Genomic DNA, 22551 nt, shown 5'->3' with positions numbered 1-22551 from the left:
CCAAATGTTCTCAAGGAACCATATAAGGGACCAGATGTTATTAGTTCCTCAGTCGTCGTATAGTCAACTCTACAGTTGTAAAAGTTGTCTCACTGTACCAACTGGCAGCAGTGCAGCAGCACAGTTGCTGATGTTAGAGGCCAAACCAAAAGATGTATTGTCCCTATTTATTCTCACATTCTCTCTCATATATATAGAACATGATAAAAGGTTTGATCTAACACTTGCAAATCTGAAAAACACATTCTCTCAAGTGCTAGCCGCCATTGTTCTCCAGGTGCATTCAAGAACAAAGATGCTACAAACACAAGGACTATATCCCAAAATTGAAGATGTCTTAAGTCCTTAAGTTTGTTGTGTCTTTATATTTTGTTCTTTACTTGTATTCCTACACCACTTTCGAGAAGTATATTTGTAGGACAATATTCAACAATTGTTGTTTTGGTTTTATTGACTAGAGTTAGTGAAAGTGTGTTTGCTTTATAATAGAATTGTTTCAAAGAGCTTGCAATAGAGTTATTGTAATGGGTGAGGGATTAAAGGTTTAATTCCTAGATTTCAATAGGTTGCAATCTAAAGTTGCTCAGTTTATTGGAGTTGGAATCCTACTAGGGTAGGTCATCATTTTTAATTCCTTGAGCAAGAAGTTTTTCACGTAAATATCGTGTGTCTTTTACTATCTATCTATTTACTGTGGGAAGATATAAAGAACCTAGTTCTCTATACTGTTTAGTGGACTCCTGGTTTCTAACAATTGGTATCAGAGCAAGTTCTTTCTAAATAGTTAACACCTAGAAGGGATCTTCATCATGGCAACTCCACCAAACCTCGAGGAAGGACAATCAACCACAAGACCTCCAAGATTCAATAGAAACTATTATGAATGGGGGGAAACTAGAATGCATGACTATATTATAACTAAAAACTCTAAGCTTTGGGACGTGATTTGTGATGGTCCCTTTGTCCTTTTGAAAACTGTTGGAGAAGGAACAAGAACTGTTCCACAAACTACAAAAGAAAACAATAATGCAGACTGGAAATTTAATGAGAAGAACTTCGAGGCAAAAAAGATACTTGTCTGTGGTATTGGACCAGACAAGTATAATCATGTCTCGACATGTGAATCTGCCAAGAAAATCTGGGAAGTTCTTCAAACTGCCCACGAGGGAACCACTCTGGTAAATCAGTCTAAAATAGACATGCTTACCACTGAGTACGAGCTTTTTAAATTCAAGGTGGACGAGTCTATTCAAGAGATGCATTCCCATTTCACCTCCATAATCAATGATCTTCATTCTCTTAGAGAAATCACTCAAACCAACAAGCTGGTTCGAAAGATACTCAGTGTTCTACCAGGTTCCTGTGAAAGCAAGGTTAATGCCATCACTGAAGCCAAGGACATGTAGAAATTGACTATTGATGAGCTAATTGAAAATCTCAAAACCTATAAAATGAATAGAAAGAACGATCTTAAAAGAAGAGAGCCGAAGAAGGAGAAGATCCCGATTCTCAAAGCTGCCAACAATAACTTGAGTAGTGATGAATCCGATATGGCGTATCTCACTCAAATATTCCAAAAGATAGTTTGAAACAATGGATGGACACCCCTAAAGAAAAATAAGTGGCTAGTGAGGCTCAACTTGAAATTGAAAACGAGCTTAAGGAAAATCAAAATAAGCCTTGCTAATGAGCTAGAAAAGATAGACAACTTCAGGAAGATCTAAGAAGGGTTAAACATGATCTTGATAAGTCACTCCACTAGACTTGGTCCTCTGATGTAACTGCTTCTATGTTCAAGAGTAATGGTGGAGGTAGGCAAGGAATCGGGTTTCAAAAGGCCAAAATACCCTAAAAACCACATAGCAAGTATATCAATGTGACTGATACTTGGATATGCACTCGTTGTGGTCAGACTGGCCATTACAAGGATTCATGTAAATCTAAAATTAGTCTCAGCAGAAAAATAGAAAATTTGTTGAAAAGAAGACCATAGTTAGGAAAATGTGTGTTGCCTGCATGAGCAAAAAGAAGTTTGATTCACCTATTTTATCATTATAAGGGACCCAAGCTGGTTATGGTTCCTAAATCTAATTAGTGATTTTGTCTGCAGTTAAAAATGGTACATCGATAGTGATTGCTCGAAGCACATGACTAGAAGAATGGATAATTTCCTCACTCAAGGCCTTCGAAGGTGGGAGTGTGTCCTTTGAAAATGGAAAGAAATGCTATATTTGTTTTTTGGCAAAACACTTTCCCGTGTAATTGAGAATGTGTACTATGTGAATGTCTTGAAATATAACCTTTTATGTGTGTCTCAAATCTATGACAACGAAAATAAAGTGAAGTTCTTGTCCCAATATTGCACCATCACTAATCTCAAATCTAGTGAAGTAGTGTTGATAGCCAAAAGGTTCAAGAACATCTATGTTGCAGACTTCAATTCACTAAATGGTGGTAATTTAACATGCCTAAGTGTCATCGATAATGATGCTGAGTTATGGCACATGCGACTGGGACATGCAAGTTTTTCCTTTCTAAAGAAACTGGTTATGAAGGACATGATTCATGGGTTGCCAAAGACCAAGTTCAAGGATCACAAGGTGTGTGATGTTTGTGTAAAAGGGAAGCAAGTCAGGTCTTCTTTTAAACCAAAAGAAAGAAGTGAGCACCTCAAGGCGACTTGATCTTCTTCACATGGATATTTGTGGACCTGTAGGGATTCCAAGTAGAGGAGGAAAGAAGTACATCTTTGTGATTGTTGATAACTATTCCAGATTTACTTGGACATTGTTTCTAAGAACCAAGGATGAAACACTTCCTATGTTTGTTGCATTTGTGAAAAGGATTCAGGTGAAACTAGGAAATCATATTGTGAGTATTAGATCAGATCATGGTACTGAATTTGACAATACCAAGTTCGATGAATTTTGTGCTAAAAATGGTATAAGTCACAATGTTTCTGCTCCTAGAACACCTCAACAAAATGATGTTGTAGAGAGGAAAAAACAAGACTCTTGAAGCTATGGCTAGAACAATATTGATCGATAGTGTTGTGCCTAAATATTTTTGGGTTGAAGCAGTCAACACACCCTAATACTTGACTAACAGGTGCGTTATTAGGTCCCTGCATGAGAAGAATCCCTATGAACTGCTCAATGGGAGAAAACCCAAGTTGTCTTACCTGAGAGCCTTTGGATGCAAATGTTTCATTCTCAACAATGGTAAGGAAGCTTTGGAAAAATTTGATGCAAAAACTGATGAAGGATTTTTTCTTGGTTACTCCTCTCAAAGCAAGGCATACAAAGTCTACAACAAAAGAACCTAGTGTGTAGAAGAAAGTGTGCATGTGATCTTTGATGAATCCCATGAATCAAGCGAGAAAGGGTCACATAACAGGGAAGATGAAGATGGGGAATTTTCAAACGTTCCTGGTGAAGCTATAGATATTGCAAATGGAAAGACTTATTTGATGAGTCAAGTCAAGCAAAGTGATGAAGAAGATACAGCAGAATCTCCAAAAGGCACAGAGGAACCTGGTTCCTCTAATACCTAAACTGAAGCTGAACAACATGATTTCTGATATTATATCAGATACTCCTGAAGTAGGACAAAGGAGTGGAAGTCATACATGTGTTGATGTCAATAGTGGTTCGAATATAGAGGAACTTGGTCCCTTAAATCCTGAAGTTCAAATATCTAACTGGAAGCACAAGAGCTCTCATCCCCTTTAAAATGTGATCACTCTCTTAGACTCTAGTATTCAAACTAGATCTAAGGTAAGGAACATCTTTGCATTCTAAGCCTTCCTGTCTCAAATCGAGCCTAAAAACATCAAGGAGGCATTGAAATATACAGAATGGATAGCTGCTTTGCAAGAAGAGCTCCATCAGTTCGAGAGAAACAAAGTGTGGCACCTGGTACCTAGACCTTCAGATAGAATAATGATTGGAACCAGGTGGGTGTTTAGAAACAAGATTGATGAATTTGGAAAAACAATAATAAATAAAGCAAGGCCGGTGGTTCAGGGATACAACCAAGAAGAAGGGATCGACAATGATAATACTTTTGCTCCTATTGCTCGAATAGAAGAAATTAGCATTATTATTGCTTTTGAATCCCATATGGAATTCAAATTGTTCCAAATAGATGTCAAAAGTGCCTTTCTAAATGGATATCTAAAGGAGGAAGTATTTGTCAAGAAACCCCCTAGTTTTGAAAGTTATGACCATTCTGAGCATGTCTTCAATCTTGACGAGACTCATTATGGTTTGAATCAAGCCCCTCGGGCATGGTATGAAAGGTTGTAAAAGTTTCTTCTTGAGAATGACTTTACTAGAGGGAAAAGTGACAATACTCTATTTCTGAAGAAAAGAGGGAGGAACTTATTAATTGTACAAGTCTATATTGATGATATCATATTTGGTGCAACTAATGATTCCCTTTGTAAGGAGTTTGCAAAACTCATGGGAAGTGAATTTGAGATGAGTATGATGGGTGAGATAAATTCTTTCCTTGGATTGAAAGTAAAGCAAACCTCAAAAGGTACTATGATTAGTCAACAGAAGTACATCAAGGAGCTGTTAAAAAGATTTGAGATAGAGACTGCTAAGACCATTGATACACCTATTTTCACTGCTACTCGATTAGACATAGACGAACCTGGTTCCCCTGTCAATGAAACTATGTAGATAGGTATCATTGGGTATCTTCTGTACTTGACTGCTAGCAGACCTGATATTGTCTTTAGTGTTGTGTTGTGTGCTAGTTTCCAATCAAGCCTAAAAGAATCTCACTTGAAGGCTTCCAAAAGAATTCTGAGGTATCTCAAGGGAATGCAGGACCTAGTCCTCTTATATCCTTCAAGAGATAATTTTGACATGGTTGGATATGCTGATGCTGATTATGCTGGATATCTGGGAGATGGAAAGAGCACATCTAGAATGACATATTTTCTAGGGTCATGCTTGATCTCATGGGGTACAAAGAAATAAAACTCCATGGATCTTTCTACTACTGAAGCTGAGTATATGGCTACTACCTCTTATTGTGCTCAACTGCTACGGACCAAGCAACAACTTGAGGATTTTGGTTTATTCAGTGATTGTGTGCCATTATTGTGTGACAATACGAGTGCTCTTAATAAGGCAAAGAACCCGCTGCAACACAAAAGGACAAAGTACATTGGTGTGAGGCATCATTTCTTGAGGGACAATATTGAAAAGGGTCCAAATTGTATGATGTTTTACAAGACGGAGAATCAGGTAACAGATATCTTCACCAATGTGCTGAGCAGAGAACACTTTGAAAGAAATCGTTTGAAGTTGGGCTTGATCAAGCTCAACTACTTCCCTTTTATGAGTTCCCTCAATGACTGGCTATGTTAATAAGGAAAAATACAATGCTAAAAGTATTTTTTGGTGGCATCTAACTCAAATCTATACTGTTACAGGTATACACACATGGTAGTCTTAGGACAAAACAAGTAAGAATGACATTACACATCTAGAAGTTTTTGCTCATATTTTTGAGACCCGTCAAGGAACTTAGTTCCTGTGACTCAAGTTAGTAGTCTCTTCAATGGTTATATGTTTTTTAAACTGCTGCAGTACCATATCATTAATTTATTTCTACCTTTATCCTAATTTTTGAAGTCCCAAACATTACACCTTTTTTGAACCAACCTGGTTCCTCAAAATCATATTCTTTTCTCACACCCAATTGCAAACGGTTCCTTCCACCTTATTTTAAACCAATTTTTTGTCTCTCTCCTTACTTATACTCAAATCTTAAAAGACCTTTTCTCTTTCCCTCTTAGAATACTCTCCTTTATCGTACCTTCTTACCAAAAATCTATAATATCTCAACAAAGATCTCCTTCTCCAAAATTGTCAGAATACACCATCATAGTGTCACCTTCTACAGGCCCAACACCATTAGAATATAAATCTAACAAATCACCCTCCCCCCAAATTCGCAATTTTTACTGAGTCAAACCCTAGCATCACTCCCACAAAGCCCTCTATTTTTGGTCCCCTTCAAAGTCAGAAGAGTCAAACCCCTAAAATGTTTGTGTCATCGCCCTCAACATCTATTCTGTTGACAAGCCCGACTCCGTTGCAAGAGGGAAAACAATGTTCATGTCTAGATTTATTCAAAACACAGAAGAAATTAGAGAGGAAGATGATGGTGTCGAGGTAACTAGTCAAACTGTTGCAACTGAGGAAGTGGGTATGGAGGAACAAATTGTTTCTGGTGCTTTGGGAACAAACATGATTCTGGGAGAGAATGAAATGAGGCTGTCGAGGGAGATGTTCAAGATATCCCTATAAAATCAAGTAATATTCCTTCCCTTCTTACTGGTAAAAGGGTACAAGACCTGTTTGTAGAGTTTGAAGGTAATTTAAGTGAAAGGTAACATGGTAGATCAAACATCCTTGAAAGAGAAACTAAAATTGTGGCTGGTTTTGTTCAAGCCTTAAGGGCAAGTGGAAGTTCGAAAGTGAATCAGGGGGAACCGTAGGGTCAGGGGGAACTGATGAATTAGGGGGAACTAGTGAGTCACGGGAACTGGTGGATGAGCGCAAAATAAGAAAACCAACCGATGGGCCTGATCCCCCGCCTAGAGAGAGTCTGAGTCCTCTATACTCAGGATTACTCACACTTTGGATGAGAAACTAGGTTCCTCGAGGGCTAACCTGGATAGCATTGAAAATTCTTAATTTATGTCCCTCATTCTTGTACCTCTGGAAGTTCAGTATCTTGAGAAGTAACTTAGTTCCACTAATCCTTCTCATGATAGTGATGATGATGATTATTTTGATGATAATGTGGTATTGAGTTCTATAGTGGCACGAGTCTCTACTACAGTGGCAAAGACTGGTGGCCAAAGAAAGAAGCATGTTTCCTACAAAGCACCAACTACAAGGCAATAGAAAAAGGCTAAACTTGGTATTGCATTAAAGGCAAGTAAAGAGAATAGATCTTTTAAGAAAAGAAGAAGATTAGTGAAGAGTAGGTTGGTAGATGAGAAGGAAGTGCCACCAGCTGATATGGCGGATATTGAGGATGAGGAGTCTGAGATGGAAAAACTGCCTCTAGTAAGAAAGACTTCCAAGAAGAGTAATGTTGGTAAGAGTAAGGTGCCTAAGAGTGAGATTCCAGGAGAGGATAATGAGGAGGTTTAGAAGGAATAAAGGGAGAAACAACCCCTCATAAAAAGAAAAGTCGGTATAAGTGAGGAACACGATTTCTTCAAAAAGATAAAGATGGAGTTGTCAGAGTTAGAGAGAAGGACAACTCTCAAATCAAAAGGTGTTGTTGGGTCGAGTATTTGACCCTGAGATTGTTGAACATAGAGGTATGAAGGAACTTGTGGAACTTGTGGAGTTTTAAAAGTGGAGTCATCTTTTTACTCTCCCAAGTCCCAAAGTGTATGAGGATGAGGTAAAGAGTTTCTATGCTAGTCTTTTTGTCATCGATGAGGATACGTTGTGCTTAAATGTCAACTGGAAAGAGTTCATCCTAGATGAAGAAAATCTAGAAAAAATCCATGGAGTACGAACAGATGGGCTGGGAACAGTTGAGGGAACTACATCATCTGCGTTCAAGAAGCTGATTGTCAAAGGGAAGGAAACTTTGTCAGGGCTCAAGGTGTATAAGAAAGAACTTAAGCATAGTATTAGCTTATATTCGAAATGGTAAACAATTTGTTGTTGTCTTGGTATGAGTGAAGGTCTATTACTTCCATCGCAAACATGGTCCTCATCGAGGCACTAGCTTCCTACACACCATCAGCTTTCCCGGACTCATGATCGAGCACATGATAAAAGTGGCATATATTAGGGTTGGCAAACATGGTCTTCCATATGGGTTCTTCCTCACAAGAGTTTTTGAGCACTTTCATGTCTCATTGGTAAAAGCAATTGTGGGGACTGGGAAGCAGATGTTCACTATGAGCACCCTAGAAGAATGTGAATGTGTGCTAAAGAAAGGAGGAGGGGGAAATAATTTAACCATCTCTAATTTGATTGAGGCTCCAGAGACGACAACTCTAGAGATTAAGTGGCTACAAGCTGAGAATGCCATCTTGAAGTCCAAACTTACTCAGAAAAGCACGGAACCTGGTTTCAGTGATCCCTTGTAGAGGAGAACTCTCGGTTGAAGGCTGAGAATGAAAGGTTGAGGAAATAAGTCGAGGACCTAAAAGAGAAAATGATCATTGGTCATCGAGATTGCAAATTAAAGAATGGACAAGATCTTCAAGGCTTTAGCCCCTTAATCATTTTCTTGCCCAGTGATTCCTATCTTAACCCCTATTCAATCCCATCCAATTCCTGTTCTCATTTGATCTTGTTGTTTAATGACTTTGGCATTTTGGTTGTTTGAATTGCAATATGTAGTATTGTTGAAAATGTTGTACTTCTATTTAACTTTTATCTTCTAAGGGCAATCACTCTCTATTTTGTGTAATATTTTTCTCATGTATTCTTTCTATTTTTTTATGTTGTGTTGAACACAAGTGACATGAGTTACTGTTGCTGAACTTCTTTTTACTTGTGCTTATTCCATTTTTGTGCTTATTCCATATTTCTTTTCAATGATACCAAAAAAGGGAAGTTGAATTGGGTGACGGGGGTAGAGGTTTGTTTCGAAGGGTGAACAGTTAAGTCTGGGGGGTAGAGGTTTGTTTCGAAGGGTGAACAGTTAAGTCTGTTATGTAGAAGGAACTTAGTGTTGTTAACATGTCGATTATAGGCCTGATCCATAGGGGGGACATGTGGGAATCTGGTTCTTAGGGGTAATATCAATTTTGGGTTTGTCATCATCAAAAAGAGGAAAATTGATAAGTCATCAAAAAGAGGAAAATTGATAAGTTATGCTATTGTGGGTTTTGATGACTTACCAAACTTTCTCGAGGAACCATATAGGAACGAGATGTGATCGGTTCCGTTGGGCATTTTTCTATATGTTTCTTCATGTTTTGATTCCTGGCCAAATGTTCTCAAGGAACCAGATAGGATCCAGATATGATCAGTTCCTTTGGGCTTGTTGCGATATATTTCTTCATGTTTTGATGCTTGGCCAAATATTCTCAAGGAACCAGATAAGAGACCAGATGTAATCAGTTACTCAGTCGTCGTACAGTTGACTGTTACTCAGTCGTCGTACAGTTGACTGTACAGTTGTAAAAACTGTCTCACTGTACCAACTGGCAACAGTACAGCGGCTGTAAAGGCCAAACCAATAGATGTATTGTCCCTATCTATGCTCACATGCTCTCTCATATATATAGAACAAGGTACAACGTCTGACCTAACACTTGAAAATCTGAAAAACACATTCTCTCAAGTGCTAGTTTGTCACGCCCCAAACTCGGGGAGCGCGATTGGCGCTTAACTGAGTAAACCCGACTGAGCAAGCCTGTTAGATTTCATTCTACCCAAACTCATTCATGAAATAATAGAAGATGTACTCCATTAATCAGACACTGAAGAGATTTCATTAACAACTTTCTTTTTCATTCCACAACTTCCTTCATAATTTCCAAAATATTATGAGTTTATAGAATTAATAAAAAATATGATTTTCAAATACCATTATATCTAGTTCAGTTCCCAACATCAACCACAATCCACAACCTGTCTATTGAGCCTCTAAGTACAATAGAAGAGTAATATAGAAATGGCGGCAACAAGGCCACGGCTATACCTCAAAACATAGTACATGAGAAACAAATACATGACCCCGAAATAAAGTGGGGCTCACCGAATCAGCTGAAAAGAGTTTACTGCTATCACTGATCAATGACACCTACTGTAGAACCACCTGCATCCATTAAAGATGCAGCGCCCCTAGCAAAAGGGACGTTAGTACTGTCGAATAGCACTAGTATGTATAGCTAAAAATCCTCTTTCAAAATAGAATTCCCATATAAGAAAAGGCAACACATAGAAATAGCAAGTCAAAATCCACAATATCCAAATATCCAGTTAAAACATAATAATTTTTAAAATACGAACTTCATATACAATTTTTGGTTGGGAGATCATTAGTACTGATATACCATTGTTCATAATACCAATGTTCACAATACCAGTGTTCACAATACCAGTGTTCATAAAACTAATGCCACCGTACTTTTAGCACGGAGTCCGATCACGACCCGATCGGCTAGGCTATCTCATTAGAGAATCAACCACAATTACTATCAATACCAATACCACCGTAAATTTAGTACGGAGTCTGATCACGACCTGATCGACTAGACTATATCATTAGAGAATCAACCAAAATTACTATCAATACCAATACCACCATAAATTAAGTACGGAGTCCGATCACGACCCGATCGGCTAGGCTATCTTATTTGAAGACATCAACCAAAATCTTAATTTCAATTAAGAGAAAAATTTTTATCACATCAATCTCATCCTAAATAAGGATAATAATTCACAAAAATAACATAGGTGCAAATATATTTACCTCATCATCTTTCACACTGTATAAATCTCCAATTTTTAGTCATTCACAACGACAATATTTCTTTGGCTCTTTTGGCCATTCACAAGATTATTTATTCAAGGCACGGTGGCCATATTTGATATTCCACACTTTTATTTCTTCCCTCTCATGTATCATCATCATAAATATCAATATATATATAATATTCCGGAAATCACAACTTTAAGTTCATTAGAAATGAACAAATTAAGCACAACTTTAAGTTCATTAGAAATGAACAAATTAAGCACAATAGATTTCTTTCCGAGAAATTGAGTAATATAATCAGCAATTGATGCGAAAGTTAAAATCATCAACAAGTAACACACCATTTATTCTTGAAATACTTTTTCCCAAAAGGATAATACATAATTTCCACTCATGAATATATAAGAATGCAAAACACATTAGAAATACTCACAAAGCATAGTATTTGTTAAAACAGCCACTTATGGCATGACTTGAGTACGAAAGCTTTTAGGCAATTCTATTTTCGAAGTTATTTTAAAACATTTGAGTCGAGGCTCATTTCATAACCTTTCTCACATCATTTCATTTCATTCGCACCATTGGCCACAAGTATAACTTTCATTCTTGCACATTGGCCACACTTTATATCCCAATTCACTTATTTCATTTCCAACTACTTTTATAAGTTATCAACAATAATATATTTCAAATCCAGATATTAGGTACACATATGAGCAATTTCGAGTCTTAAGAATATTGAGATTTTCTCACCTAATTGGTATACTAGTTCTCCATTAAAACACGACTCAAAGCCACAATATTTTAATATACAAATCATGCTTTGAACATCTATCTTTAGACATAAGGCTCATTCGGAATAAACAAGTTTATAGGGAATAACCCAGAATATAGAAGTTAGGAATCTTGAGCCAATCATACTTGGTCTTACGAAAATATTATGGATATTATGGTCTAAGAGAGAAAGTTTAGTCAACATACCTTGCTTTGAGATTTCCTTAAATTACTACAACTTTCCGAAAATTCTAGCAATCCCAATCTATTTTGAGACATAATAAAATTGAACCATTATTAGGAAGATATTCATACTCTCAGCTCATTTGAGAATTTTATCAAACACTATGTGAGCAAATCTAACTACAAGGTTCTTCTACGAGATTTCCTTCACTCCACAACCCAATCTTTACTTATTTGAGCTCAACAATCTTTCCACAAACCTTATTAGTACAAGCATGTATAAATAATACTCTTATACCCAAGAATCATACTCCAAATCAACCATCTTTTACCCAAATTCGAAAGTGGAAACTAGGGTATAGAACCTTACCTCTTAGATGAAGATCTTATAATTAGCTTCCTTGATTCTTGAAGATTGGTGCAAGATTGGATGATTATAATGTTAGGTTCCCTCCTTCTCTCTCTAAAATGCTCTCACCTCTCTCTAAAACCCTCAGAAAAATACCCCAAAATAAGCCTCAAAGGCTATTTATCAAAATGGGGTCGGATTATGAAAATAGAAAAATTAACCCTCCGAAAGCAGGTCTGCGATCGCATAATGGACCGCAGAATGGGTATGCGGGTCGCAAAATACACCGCAAAATCTATGCCCAGAAATGGGCTTCACTGAACAGGTCTGCAATCATTTTGCGGTCGCATAACTACTTCTGCGATCGCAGAATTGGTATGGTTCTGCGATCGCAGAATTGGTCGCAGAATCGTATTTTTTCAGCCTTTGGTAATTTGGTCCTAACTTCTTGTAGGAATGTCCAAATCATGAACGATTTGAAGAGTTGGAAATTAGACTCAAAGAGCTTTAATTGGATAGGTAATTAACAATATAACTCTTCATATCATGAGAGGTATGATCGTTTGAATTTAGGTCTTGTGCGAACTCACTTGAAACTTTATCCCATCATAAAATTTTCAACTTGACTTAGCCTTGGGTCCCTTCTTAGACCATAAACCATTCTTAATGCATCTCATACATATATTATCATGATCAATTGATATCATTCATATAATAGTCCTTGTCTACATACAAAATAATATAATTTGCGCACATGGACTTTCTTAATAGCACTTAAGTACTTCTAAACTTTCCGGGATGTTACACTAGCCGCCAGTGTTCTCCAGGTGCATTCAAGAACAAAGTTGCTATAAATACAAGGACCAGATCCAAACACTAAAGATGTCTTAAGTCCTTAAGTTTGTTGTGTCTATGTCTTTTGTTCTTTACTTGTAATCTTACACCACTTTCGAGAGATACATTTGTAGGACAATATTCAACCATTATGGTTTTGGTTTTATAGACTACAGTTAGTCAAAGTATGTTTGATTTGTAATAAAGTTGTTACAAAGAGCTTGCAATAGAGTTATAATAAAAGGGTGAGTGATTAAGAGTTTAATTTCTAGATTGCAATAGGTTGTAATCTCAAGTTGCTCTGTTTAGTGGAGTTAAAATCCTACTAGGGTAGGCCGTGATTTTTAATCCCTTGAACAAGGAATTTTTCACGTAAATATCGTGTGTTTTTTACTTTCTATCTATTTACTATGAGAACAGATAGAGAATAGTTCTCTATATTGTTTGGTGGACTCCTAGTTTCTATCAAATCATATTATTTTCAACTCCTAAAATTTGACCTAAATAAAAAAGAAAATATATTTTCATGGAAGATAAAGTTTTTTTTTAAGATTCAAAACACTAAGAACATTCTTAAAAAACAGAATGTGAAAGTAGAAACCGCCAATCAAAAAGTTGAACACTTCAGAATCCTTATTTGAGCATCTCAAAGATATTACAAACATGTTGAATATACATGTACTTCATAAAAAGAAAATTATTTTATATATTTGATTACTATCTTAAAAAAAATTAATATGACACAAACTCTAGGACAAAGTATACCAAAGGGATTACGAAGGTAATTGCTCTTTAACAATATTACAAAGTCAAGAAACAATCCAAACGAACATATGTTGCTAGTGGCACTAATACATGGGTCACGAACAACAATTCCGCAAACACCAATTTGAACCCAAAAAAAAGACTCATGAGAGGAGTACTTTAAATATAGAGCAATGTTGGCAAGAGCCTATATTTTCTTAAGCGTGAACGTAGGAACAGATTGATTGTATTTCAAACTAAACATGGAATTACATGAAGTTGGCACTCATGCCGAGTGAATCAAGTTATACAATTACCATCTTCAAGTTGAAAGTACGCTAAGATAATTTATAAATTGGAAGTTAAATGAAGTTAAATACTTATTGATACTCACAATAACATTATTTTTCTAACTCATCAACATTTAGATGGACGATGTATCAGTTTGCTTTCTTTGGATCTTCCACGTGATGCTTTTTCAAGAGTTCATCAAACGCCAAGAGTTCATCAAACGCATAAATATCACAAACACAATGATAGCTAATTATGACAACTTATTTCACTTATTTGCATTAGGACTTTCATGAAAACAAACCCTAGCGTACAGGACCAAAATGAAATTGAAATAAGAAATTATTTGTAAGTTAAACTTTAGCTGATTTTAGAATCCTAAATATTAGAATTTTTACGTAATTTAAATAAAGAAAGATTTAATAATAAAAATTTTAATTAATTAATTTTAAAGTTCTAAATTTAAGAAGATCTTGTGATGATTATAATGTTAGGTTCCCTCCTTCTCTCTCTAAAATGTTCTCACCTCTCTCTAAAACCCTCAGAAAAATACTCCAAAATAAGCCTCAAAGGCTATTTTTCAAAATAGGTTCGGGTTATGAAAATAGAAAAATTAACCCTCTGAAAGCAGGTATGCGGTCGCATAATGGACCGCAGAATGAGTAGCGGGTCGCAAAATGCACCGCAAAATCGATGCCCATAAATGAGCTTCACTGGACTGGTCTGCAACCATTTTGCGATCGCATAACTACTTCTGCGATCGCATAATGGTTCTGCGATCGCAGAATTGGTCGCAGAATCGTATTTTTCTAGGCTTTGGTAATTTGATCATAACTTCTTGTAGGAAAGTCCAAATCACAAACGGTTTGAAGAGTTGGAAACTAGACTCAAAGAGCTTTAATTGTATAGGTAATTAACCATATAAATCTTCATATCATGAGAGGTATGATTGTTTGAATTTAGGTCTTGTGCGAACTCACTAGAAACTTTATCCTATCATAAAATTTTCAACTTGACTTAGCCTTGGGGCCCTTCTTAGACCATAAACCATTCTTAATGCACCTCATATATATATATTATCATGATAAATTAATATCATTCATATAATAGTCCTTGTCTACACACAAAATAATATAATTTGCGCACATCGACTTTCTTAATAGCACTTAAGTACTTCAAAATTTTTCGGGGTGTTACATTCTCCCCTACTTAAGAACATTCATCCTCGAATGTTTTACAAGTCCTTTATAAGAATAGAGTTACCATCATTTTACCTCCAACCGTTATACATAGGCACTTATGACTACCTCAGTCTTATACATTATTTCCAAAATTTCAACATACTTATGGACCTTAAGATTTGGCTATCTTTAAAAATTCTTAAAAATTTCGACAGAATTTCCCCTATAACTGGGCATATCCACCTGTCAGAGAATCCGAGAAATCAATCCTAACAATATATCCATTACTCAACAACGCATCACAGTATATATCAACAACACCTATCTCAACATTAGGGCATTACATTAACCAGAGTGGTATCTTTACAGAAAAAATGTACACATTTAAACCATAATGCATAGAAGGTACGTTTTTGAACCACGACCATTTGGCTCTACAAACAAGTGAGAATATTTCCTTTCCTCAACCCTTTAGACCTACGAGGTGATCTCCTGGACTCACAGACTTAGCCATAGCACTTGGCGGAGACAATCTTAACTTTCGGACTTATCTAACATGGATATCAAATAGTTGCTCCTCATAATCCAATTATCCATTAACATCACCTTTTTAAACATAGACACATGAAACGCCAGGTACACGGAGAACAATAATAGGGAAATATCATACTCATAGTTTAGCCTATTTCCTTCAAGATTTCATAAGGCCTATTGTGATTACACATACTTTACCTTTATTAGCAATTCACATAACATATTCATAGAGAAAATCTTTAGAATAACCCGTTCACTTTTTTCAATTCTAAATCTCTACACCAAACACCCAAACTAAAACTTTTGCGACCCCCAACAATTACTCTAATATGTGCTAGCATGAATATGATCATAAAATTTTCTATCCAATATATTTGATCATGGGATGATGTTTCTTCTTTGACATGCTTGAACCTTTAACCTCCCATAGGTTTACTATAATAGGAACAACAAGGTTCGAGATTGGGCTGAAATTATTCAAGAATCCATCAATGTGCCGAGCACAGCATTTCAGAAGGTTATATTCTCAGAGACATGAAGGTTACTACCAATAGCGCTGACATGGCTAATCACGACAAATGAGACTTAGAGTTGCCTAGTAGGCATTGATAACGTAAGGAAAATATTCATGATTCTAAAATTTAAAAGAAATGAGTCATGAAAAGGACATCAACAATTGTTTCATTCCATTCGTGCCTTATTTAGCAATGGTAGGCCTCAAAGAGAGATAACACTTATGTGACACTAGTCGCCTCTTGGAATGTAATAAAAATCAATTTAACTCGAAATTAGAATATTCTAGCACCATGAATGTGATATGGGTTTCAAGATACACAAAGTTTTATTACGCTCTTAACTGTATTTGACACAAGAAATTTATGCCACAAACCCATGAGAATGAAAAAAAAGTTGATCATTTGTGAGATTATTATCATTTTGACAACTTAACCTTTACCAATAGCTGATCCTATATGAGAGGACTAGAGATACGATAAATTTTGTCTTTCAAATCAATATGCTCATCATAAGGCTGTTTAACTTTCAACCACACACAAGTGAAATCATGTAGACAGGACATCTTATGTTTGGATAAAATCATGTATTGGTTAGAGAGAATGTACACTTTGCTATGAGCAAGACATGTTCCTCCCATAATAATTCTCCAACTACAATACCAGCCCACTTCATGGGTAACTTCAATTCTAGGAGCAAAGTGAGTTACACACTGGGACATCATCTAGGTGGATATGAAAGTCATACTGAGATGGGTGAACAAAAACATCTTCTTGTGACAAATTCACGAAAACCTCAAATTCCCGAGAAACTTTATACAAATAAGTGACCATTTCAATTAACACGCACACATATAATAGGTGTTGAGATATGCTCTCATGTTACTTGACAATGAAAAGGATTCATGATATTATTCATAAAGGAGTAAAGTAAATGTTCCAACCATAGGAGCCACATACACCGGAGATAAAAAGAGTGGCTCAAGAAGGACCTCAACACTAGGCCACTATGCATTGGATTTGATACCACATAGGTGAACTTTATGACTGTGCATGCATAAGCACAAGTGAGCAGATGTTATCCATTTGAATCAAAAGGTTTTGTAAGAAATTCATCAGATACATTCCCTTGTTGAGAAGTTAGGAAAGCAAGTGGGAAGTATTAATCCTAGAGTTATAACTCAATTTAAAGACATAATTATAGATCTCAATTCCACAAGAGGTTATAAATAAGAGAATTTGTGATAGAGTGGATTCACGAATAATGTGTCTTGTTCAAAGAGTAGATACATGCAATATTTTGTGATTCAATATTTTGGTTAAGATCATATTTATGTAGGCTTCTTCAATATGGATATACATAGAAAATAATGCGGTGTTCATAATGATGTACTAAGGAGTGACTTACTTGATGACTTTAGATTGACAGGGCAGTACCTTAATTAATGTCCCTCTACTCTACATCCAAAACATATATTATTACCATAGTGACATACACTCAAATGACATCTCATACACTTCAAACAATGAGGATTAGGCCCGTTAAACTGACTCACCCCACCGACCTAATATTTACCCTTTTTGCATAATTCATAAGAATCCCTCTTATCTTTCCTTCAGGCATTCACGGCGGGAGTAACAATCTTTGTAACATTTTGCTCTATGGGTCTTTGGAATTCCCCAATCCTCCCACCCCTAACACGCTCCTGAGCATACTTACAATATGACAAAAAACTGTTCCCGCCTGCATATCGGGCAAACATGGCTAGGTGTACCCAACCTAGGACATTTGTTCTTCTTGTGCCCCCTCTTTCCACAACCATAACATATTTCAAGAGTCTTTCAACACATCCCCAAATGGTATTTCTTACAAATCAAACATTCCAGCTTATTGGTACAAACAACCCTCTTTCGTTTCTTAGGTGCTCTTACCACATGATCCGGTGGCACGATAACATTAATAGGGACAAGGACACTTCCCTTAGCAACTAGTTCTTTCAATACCTCATCGCTGCCTTGAACCCGTGGGTTACTCATATGAAAAATAAGATATAACGAAGAATTTAGCTTCCTACCTTGAGCTCTATCGCACGAACATGAATATCAAAGAAATGTGAAATTCCTAAATGTCCAAGTAGCCTCCTCATTATAGATGTGGTCGACAACACATCGATAAGAAGGACTCTACTAGATACGGCTCCGAGACATCCTAGAACACTTTAAAACCTTAGGCTCTGATACCAAGTTTGTCACGCCCCAAACTCGGGGAGCGCGATTGGCGCTTAACTGAGTAAACCCGGCTGAGCAAGCCTGTTAGATTTCATTCTACCCAAATTCATTCATGAAATAATAGGAGATGTACTCCATTAATCAAACACTGAAAAGATTTCATTAACAACTTTCTTTTTCATTCTGCAGCTTCTTTCATAATTTTCAAAATATTACGAGTTTATAGAATTAATGAAAAATATGATTTCCAAATACCAACATATCTAGTTCAGTTCCCAACATCAACCACAACCCACAACCTGTCTACAGAGCCTCTAAGTACAATAAAAGAGTAATATAGAAATGCCGGCAATAAGGCCCCGGCTATACCTCAAAACACAGTACATGAGAAACAAATACAAGACCCCAAAATAAAGTTGAGCTCACCAAATCAGCTGAAAAGAGTATACTGCTATCACTGATCAATGACACCTGCTGTAGAACCACCTACATCCATGAAAGATACAGCGCCGCTAGCAAAAGAGACGTTAGTACTATTGAATAGCACTAGTATGTATAGCTAAAAATCCTCTTTCAAAATAGAATGCTCATATAAGAAAAGGCAACACATAGAAACAGCAAGTTAAAATCCACAATATCCAAATGTCCAGTTAAAACATAATAATTTTTTTAAATACGAACTTCATATATAATTTTTGGTTGGGAGATTATTAGCACCGATATACCATTGTTCACAATACCAATGTTCACAATACCAGTGTTCATAAAACCAATGCCACCGTACTTTTAGCACGGAGTCCGATCACGACCCGATCGGCTAGGCTATCTCATTAGAGAATCAACCACAATAACTATCTATACCAATACCACCGTAAATTTAGTACGGAGTCCGATCACGACCCGATCGACTAGGCTATCTCATTAGAGAATCAACCATAATTACTATCAATACCAATACCACCGTAAATTTAGTACGGAGTCCGATCACGACCCGACCGGCTAGGCCATCTCATTAGAGACATCAACCGTAATTACTATCATTACCAATACCACCGTAAGTTTAGCACGGAGTCCGATCACGACCCGATCGGCCGATCGGCTGGGCTATCTCATTAGAGAATCAACCACAATTACTATCAATACCACTACCACCATAAATTTAGTACGAAGTCCGATCACGACCCGATCTGCTATGCTATCTTATTTGAAGACATCAACCAAAATTTTAATTTCAATTAAGAGAAATATTTTTATCACATCAATCTCATCCTAAATAAGGAGAATAATTCACTAAAATAACATAGGTGCAAATATATTTACCTCATCATCTTTCACATTGTATAAATCTCCACTAGTATTTTTAGGAATTCACAACGACAATATTTCTTTGGCTCTTTTGGCCATTCACAAGATTCTTTATTCAAGGCACGGTGGCCATATTTGATATTCCACACTTTTATTTCTTCCCTCTCATGTATCATCATCATAAATATCAACATACATATAATATTCCGAAAATCACAACTTTAAGTTCATTAGAAATGAATAATTTAAGCACAATAGATTTCTTTCCCAGAAATGGAGTAATATAATTGGCAATTGATGCGCAAGTTAAAATCATCAACAAGTAACACACCATTTATTCTTGAAATACTTTTCCCCAAAAGGATAATACACAATTTCAACTCACGAATATGTAAGAGCGCAAAACACATTGGAAATACTCACAAAGCATAGTATTTGCTAAAACAGCCACTTATGGCATGACTTGAGTACCAAAGCTATTAGGCAATTCTATTTTCGAAGTCATTTTAAAATATTTTAGTCGAGGCTCATTTCATAACCTTTCTCACATCATTTCATTTCATTGGCACCATTGGCCACAAGTATAACTTTCACTCTTGCACATTGGCCACACTTTATATCTCAATTCACTTATTTCATTTTCAACTACCTTTATAAGTTATCAACAATAATACATTTCCAATCCAGACTTTAGGTACACATATGAGTAATTTCGAGTCTTAAGAATATTGAGATTTTCTCACCTAATTGGCATACTAGTTCTTATTTAAAACACGACTTTAAGCCACAATATTTTAATATGCAAATCATACTTTGAACATCTATCTTTCGACATAAGGCTCATTCGAAATAAATAAATTTATAGGGAATAACCCGAAATATAAAAGTTAGGAATCTTGAGCCAATCATACTTGGTCTTACGAAAACATTATGAATATCTATTCTAAGAGAGAAAGTTTAGCCAACATACCTTGCTTTGAGCTTTCCTTAAATTACTACAACGTTTCGGAAATTCTAGCAATCCCAATCTATTTTGAGAAATAACAAAATTGAACCATTATTAGGAAGATATTCATGATCTCGGCTCATTTGAGCATTTTATCAAACAGTAGGCGTGCAAATATAACTACAAGGTTCTTCTACAAGATTTCCTTCTCTCCACAACCCAATCTTTACTTATTTGAGCTCAACAATCTTCCCACAGACCATATTAGTACAAGCATGTATAAATAATTCTCTTATACCCAAGAATCATACTCGTAATCAACAATCTTTTACCCAAATTCGAAAGTGGAAACTAGGATATAGAACCTTACCTCTTAGATGAAGATCTTGTGATTAGCTTCCTTGATTCTTGAAGATTGGTGCAAGATTGGATGATTATAATGTTAGGTTCTCTCCTTCTCTCTCTAAAATGCTCTCACCTCTCTCTAAAACCCTCAGAAAAACACCCCAAAATAAGCCTCAAAGGCTATTTATCAAAATGGGGTCGGGTTATGAAAATAGAAAAATTAACCCTCCGAAAGCAGGTCTACGGTCGCATAATGGACCGCAGAATGGGTATGCGGGTCGCAAAATACACCCCAAAATCTATGCCCAGAAATGGGCTTCACTGGACAGGTCTGCAATCATTTTGCGGTCGCATAACTACTTCTGCGATCGTATAATGGTTCTGCGATCGCAGAATCGTATTTTTTCAGCCTTTGGTAATTTGGTCCTAACTTCTTATAGGAATGTCCAAATCACGAACGATTTAAAGAGTTGGAAACTAGACTCAAAGAGCTTTAATTGGATAGGTAATTAACCATATAACTCTTCATAGCATGAGAGGTATGATAGTTTGAATTTAGGTCTTGTGCGAACTCACTTGAAACTTTATCCCATCATAAAATTTTCAACTTGACTTAGCCTTGGGTCCCTTCTTAGACCATAAACCATTCTTAATGCACCTCATACATATATTATCATGATCAATTGATATCATTCATATAATAGTCCTTGTCTACATACAAAATAATATAATTTGCGAACATTGACTTTCTTAATAGCACTTAAATACTTCTAAATTTTCCGGGATGTTACACTAGCCGCCAGTGTTCTCCAGGTGCATTCAAGAACAAAGTTGCTATAAATACAAGGACCAGATCCAAACACTAAAGATGTCTTAAGTCCTTAAGTTTGTTGTGTCTATGTCTTTTGTTCATTACTTGTAATCTTACACCACTTTTGAGAAGTACATTTGTAGGACAATATTCAACCATTATGGTTTTGGTTTTATAGACTACATTTAGTCAAAGTATGTTTGGTTTGTAATAAAATTGTTACAAAGAGCTTGCAATAGAGTTATTATAAAATGGTGAGTGATTAAGAGTTTAATTTCTAGATTGCAATAGGTTGTAATCTCAAGTTGCTCTGTTTAGTGGAGTTAAAATCCTACTAGGGTAGGCCATGATTTTTAATCCCTTGAGCAAGGAGTTTTTCACATTAATATCGTGTGTTTTTTACTTTCTATCTATTTACTATGAGAACAGATAGAGAACTAGTTCTCTATATTGTTTGGTGGACTCCTAGTTTCTATCAAATCATATTATTTTCAACTCCTAAAATTTGACCTAAAGAAAAAAAGAAAATATATTTTCATGGAAGATAAAGTTTTTTTTTAAAATTCAAAACACTAAGAACATTCTTAAAAAACAGAATGTGAAAGTAGAAACCGCCAATCAAAAAGTTGAACACTTCAGAATCCTTATTTGAGCATCTCAAAGATATTACAAACATGTTGAATCAATACATGTACTTCATAAAAAGAAAATTATTTTATATATTTGATTACTATCTTAAAAAAAATTAATATGACACAAACTCTAGGACAAAGTATACCAAAGGGATTACGAAGGTAATTGCTCTTTAACAATATTACATAGTCAAGAAACAATCCAAAGGAACATATGTTGCTAGTGGCACTAATACATGGGTCACCAACAACAATTCCGCAAACACCAATTTGAACCCAAAAAAGAGACTCATGAGAGGACTACTTTAAATATAGAGCAATGTTGGCAAGAGCCTATATTTTCTTAAGCGTGAACGTAGGAACAGATTGATTGTATTTCAAACTAAACATGGA

At 36.0% G+C, this 22551-nt stretch overlaps 1 protein-coding gene and 1 long non-coding RNA gene across 2 annotated transcripts; one reads left to right on the top strand and one right to left on the bottom strand.

Moving 5' to 3' along the window:
- Positions 1–809: 809 nt before the first annotated feature.
- On the top strand, positions 810–1406 carry LOC117276381 (uncharacterized). The gene has a single exon (XM_033655721.1). It carries the CDS (start codon positions 810–812, stop codon positions 1404–1406), a length of 597 nt encoding a protein of 198 aa, XP_033511612.1.
- An 11993-nt stretch (positions 1407–13399) lies between these two features.
- On the bottom strand, positions 13400–22545 carry LOC138900691 (uncharacterized). The gene is made up of 2 exons (XR_011411838.1): positions 20395–22545; positions 13400–18631 (listed from the first exon to the last, which is right to left on the bottom strand). It is a non-coding gene; the product is annotated as an uncharacterized lncRNA (long non-coding RNA).
- Positions 22546–22551: the final 6 nt, after the last annotated feature.

The sequence above is a fragment of the Nicotiana tomentosiformis genome, chromosome 11, assembly GCF_000390325.3.
Source record: "Nicotiana tomentosiformis chromosome 11, ASM39032v3, whole genome shotgun sequence".
In the NCBI taxonomy this organism is placed as follows: Eukaryota; Viridiplantae; Streptophyta; class Magnoliopsida; order Solanales; family Solanaceae; genus Nicotiana; species Nicotiana tomentosiformis.
Note: the sequence above shows the minus strand (reverse complement) of the source record. Positions and strands in the feature narration are given on the sequence as shown.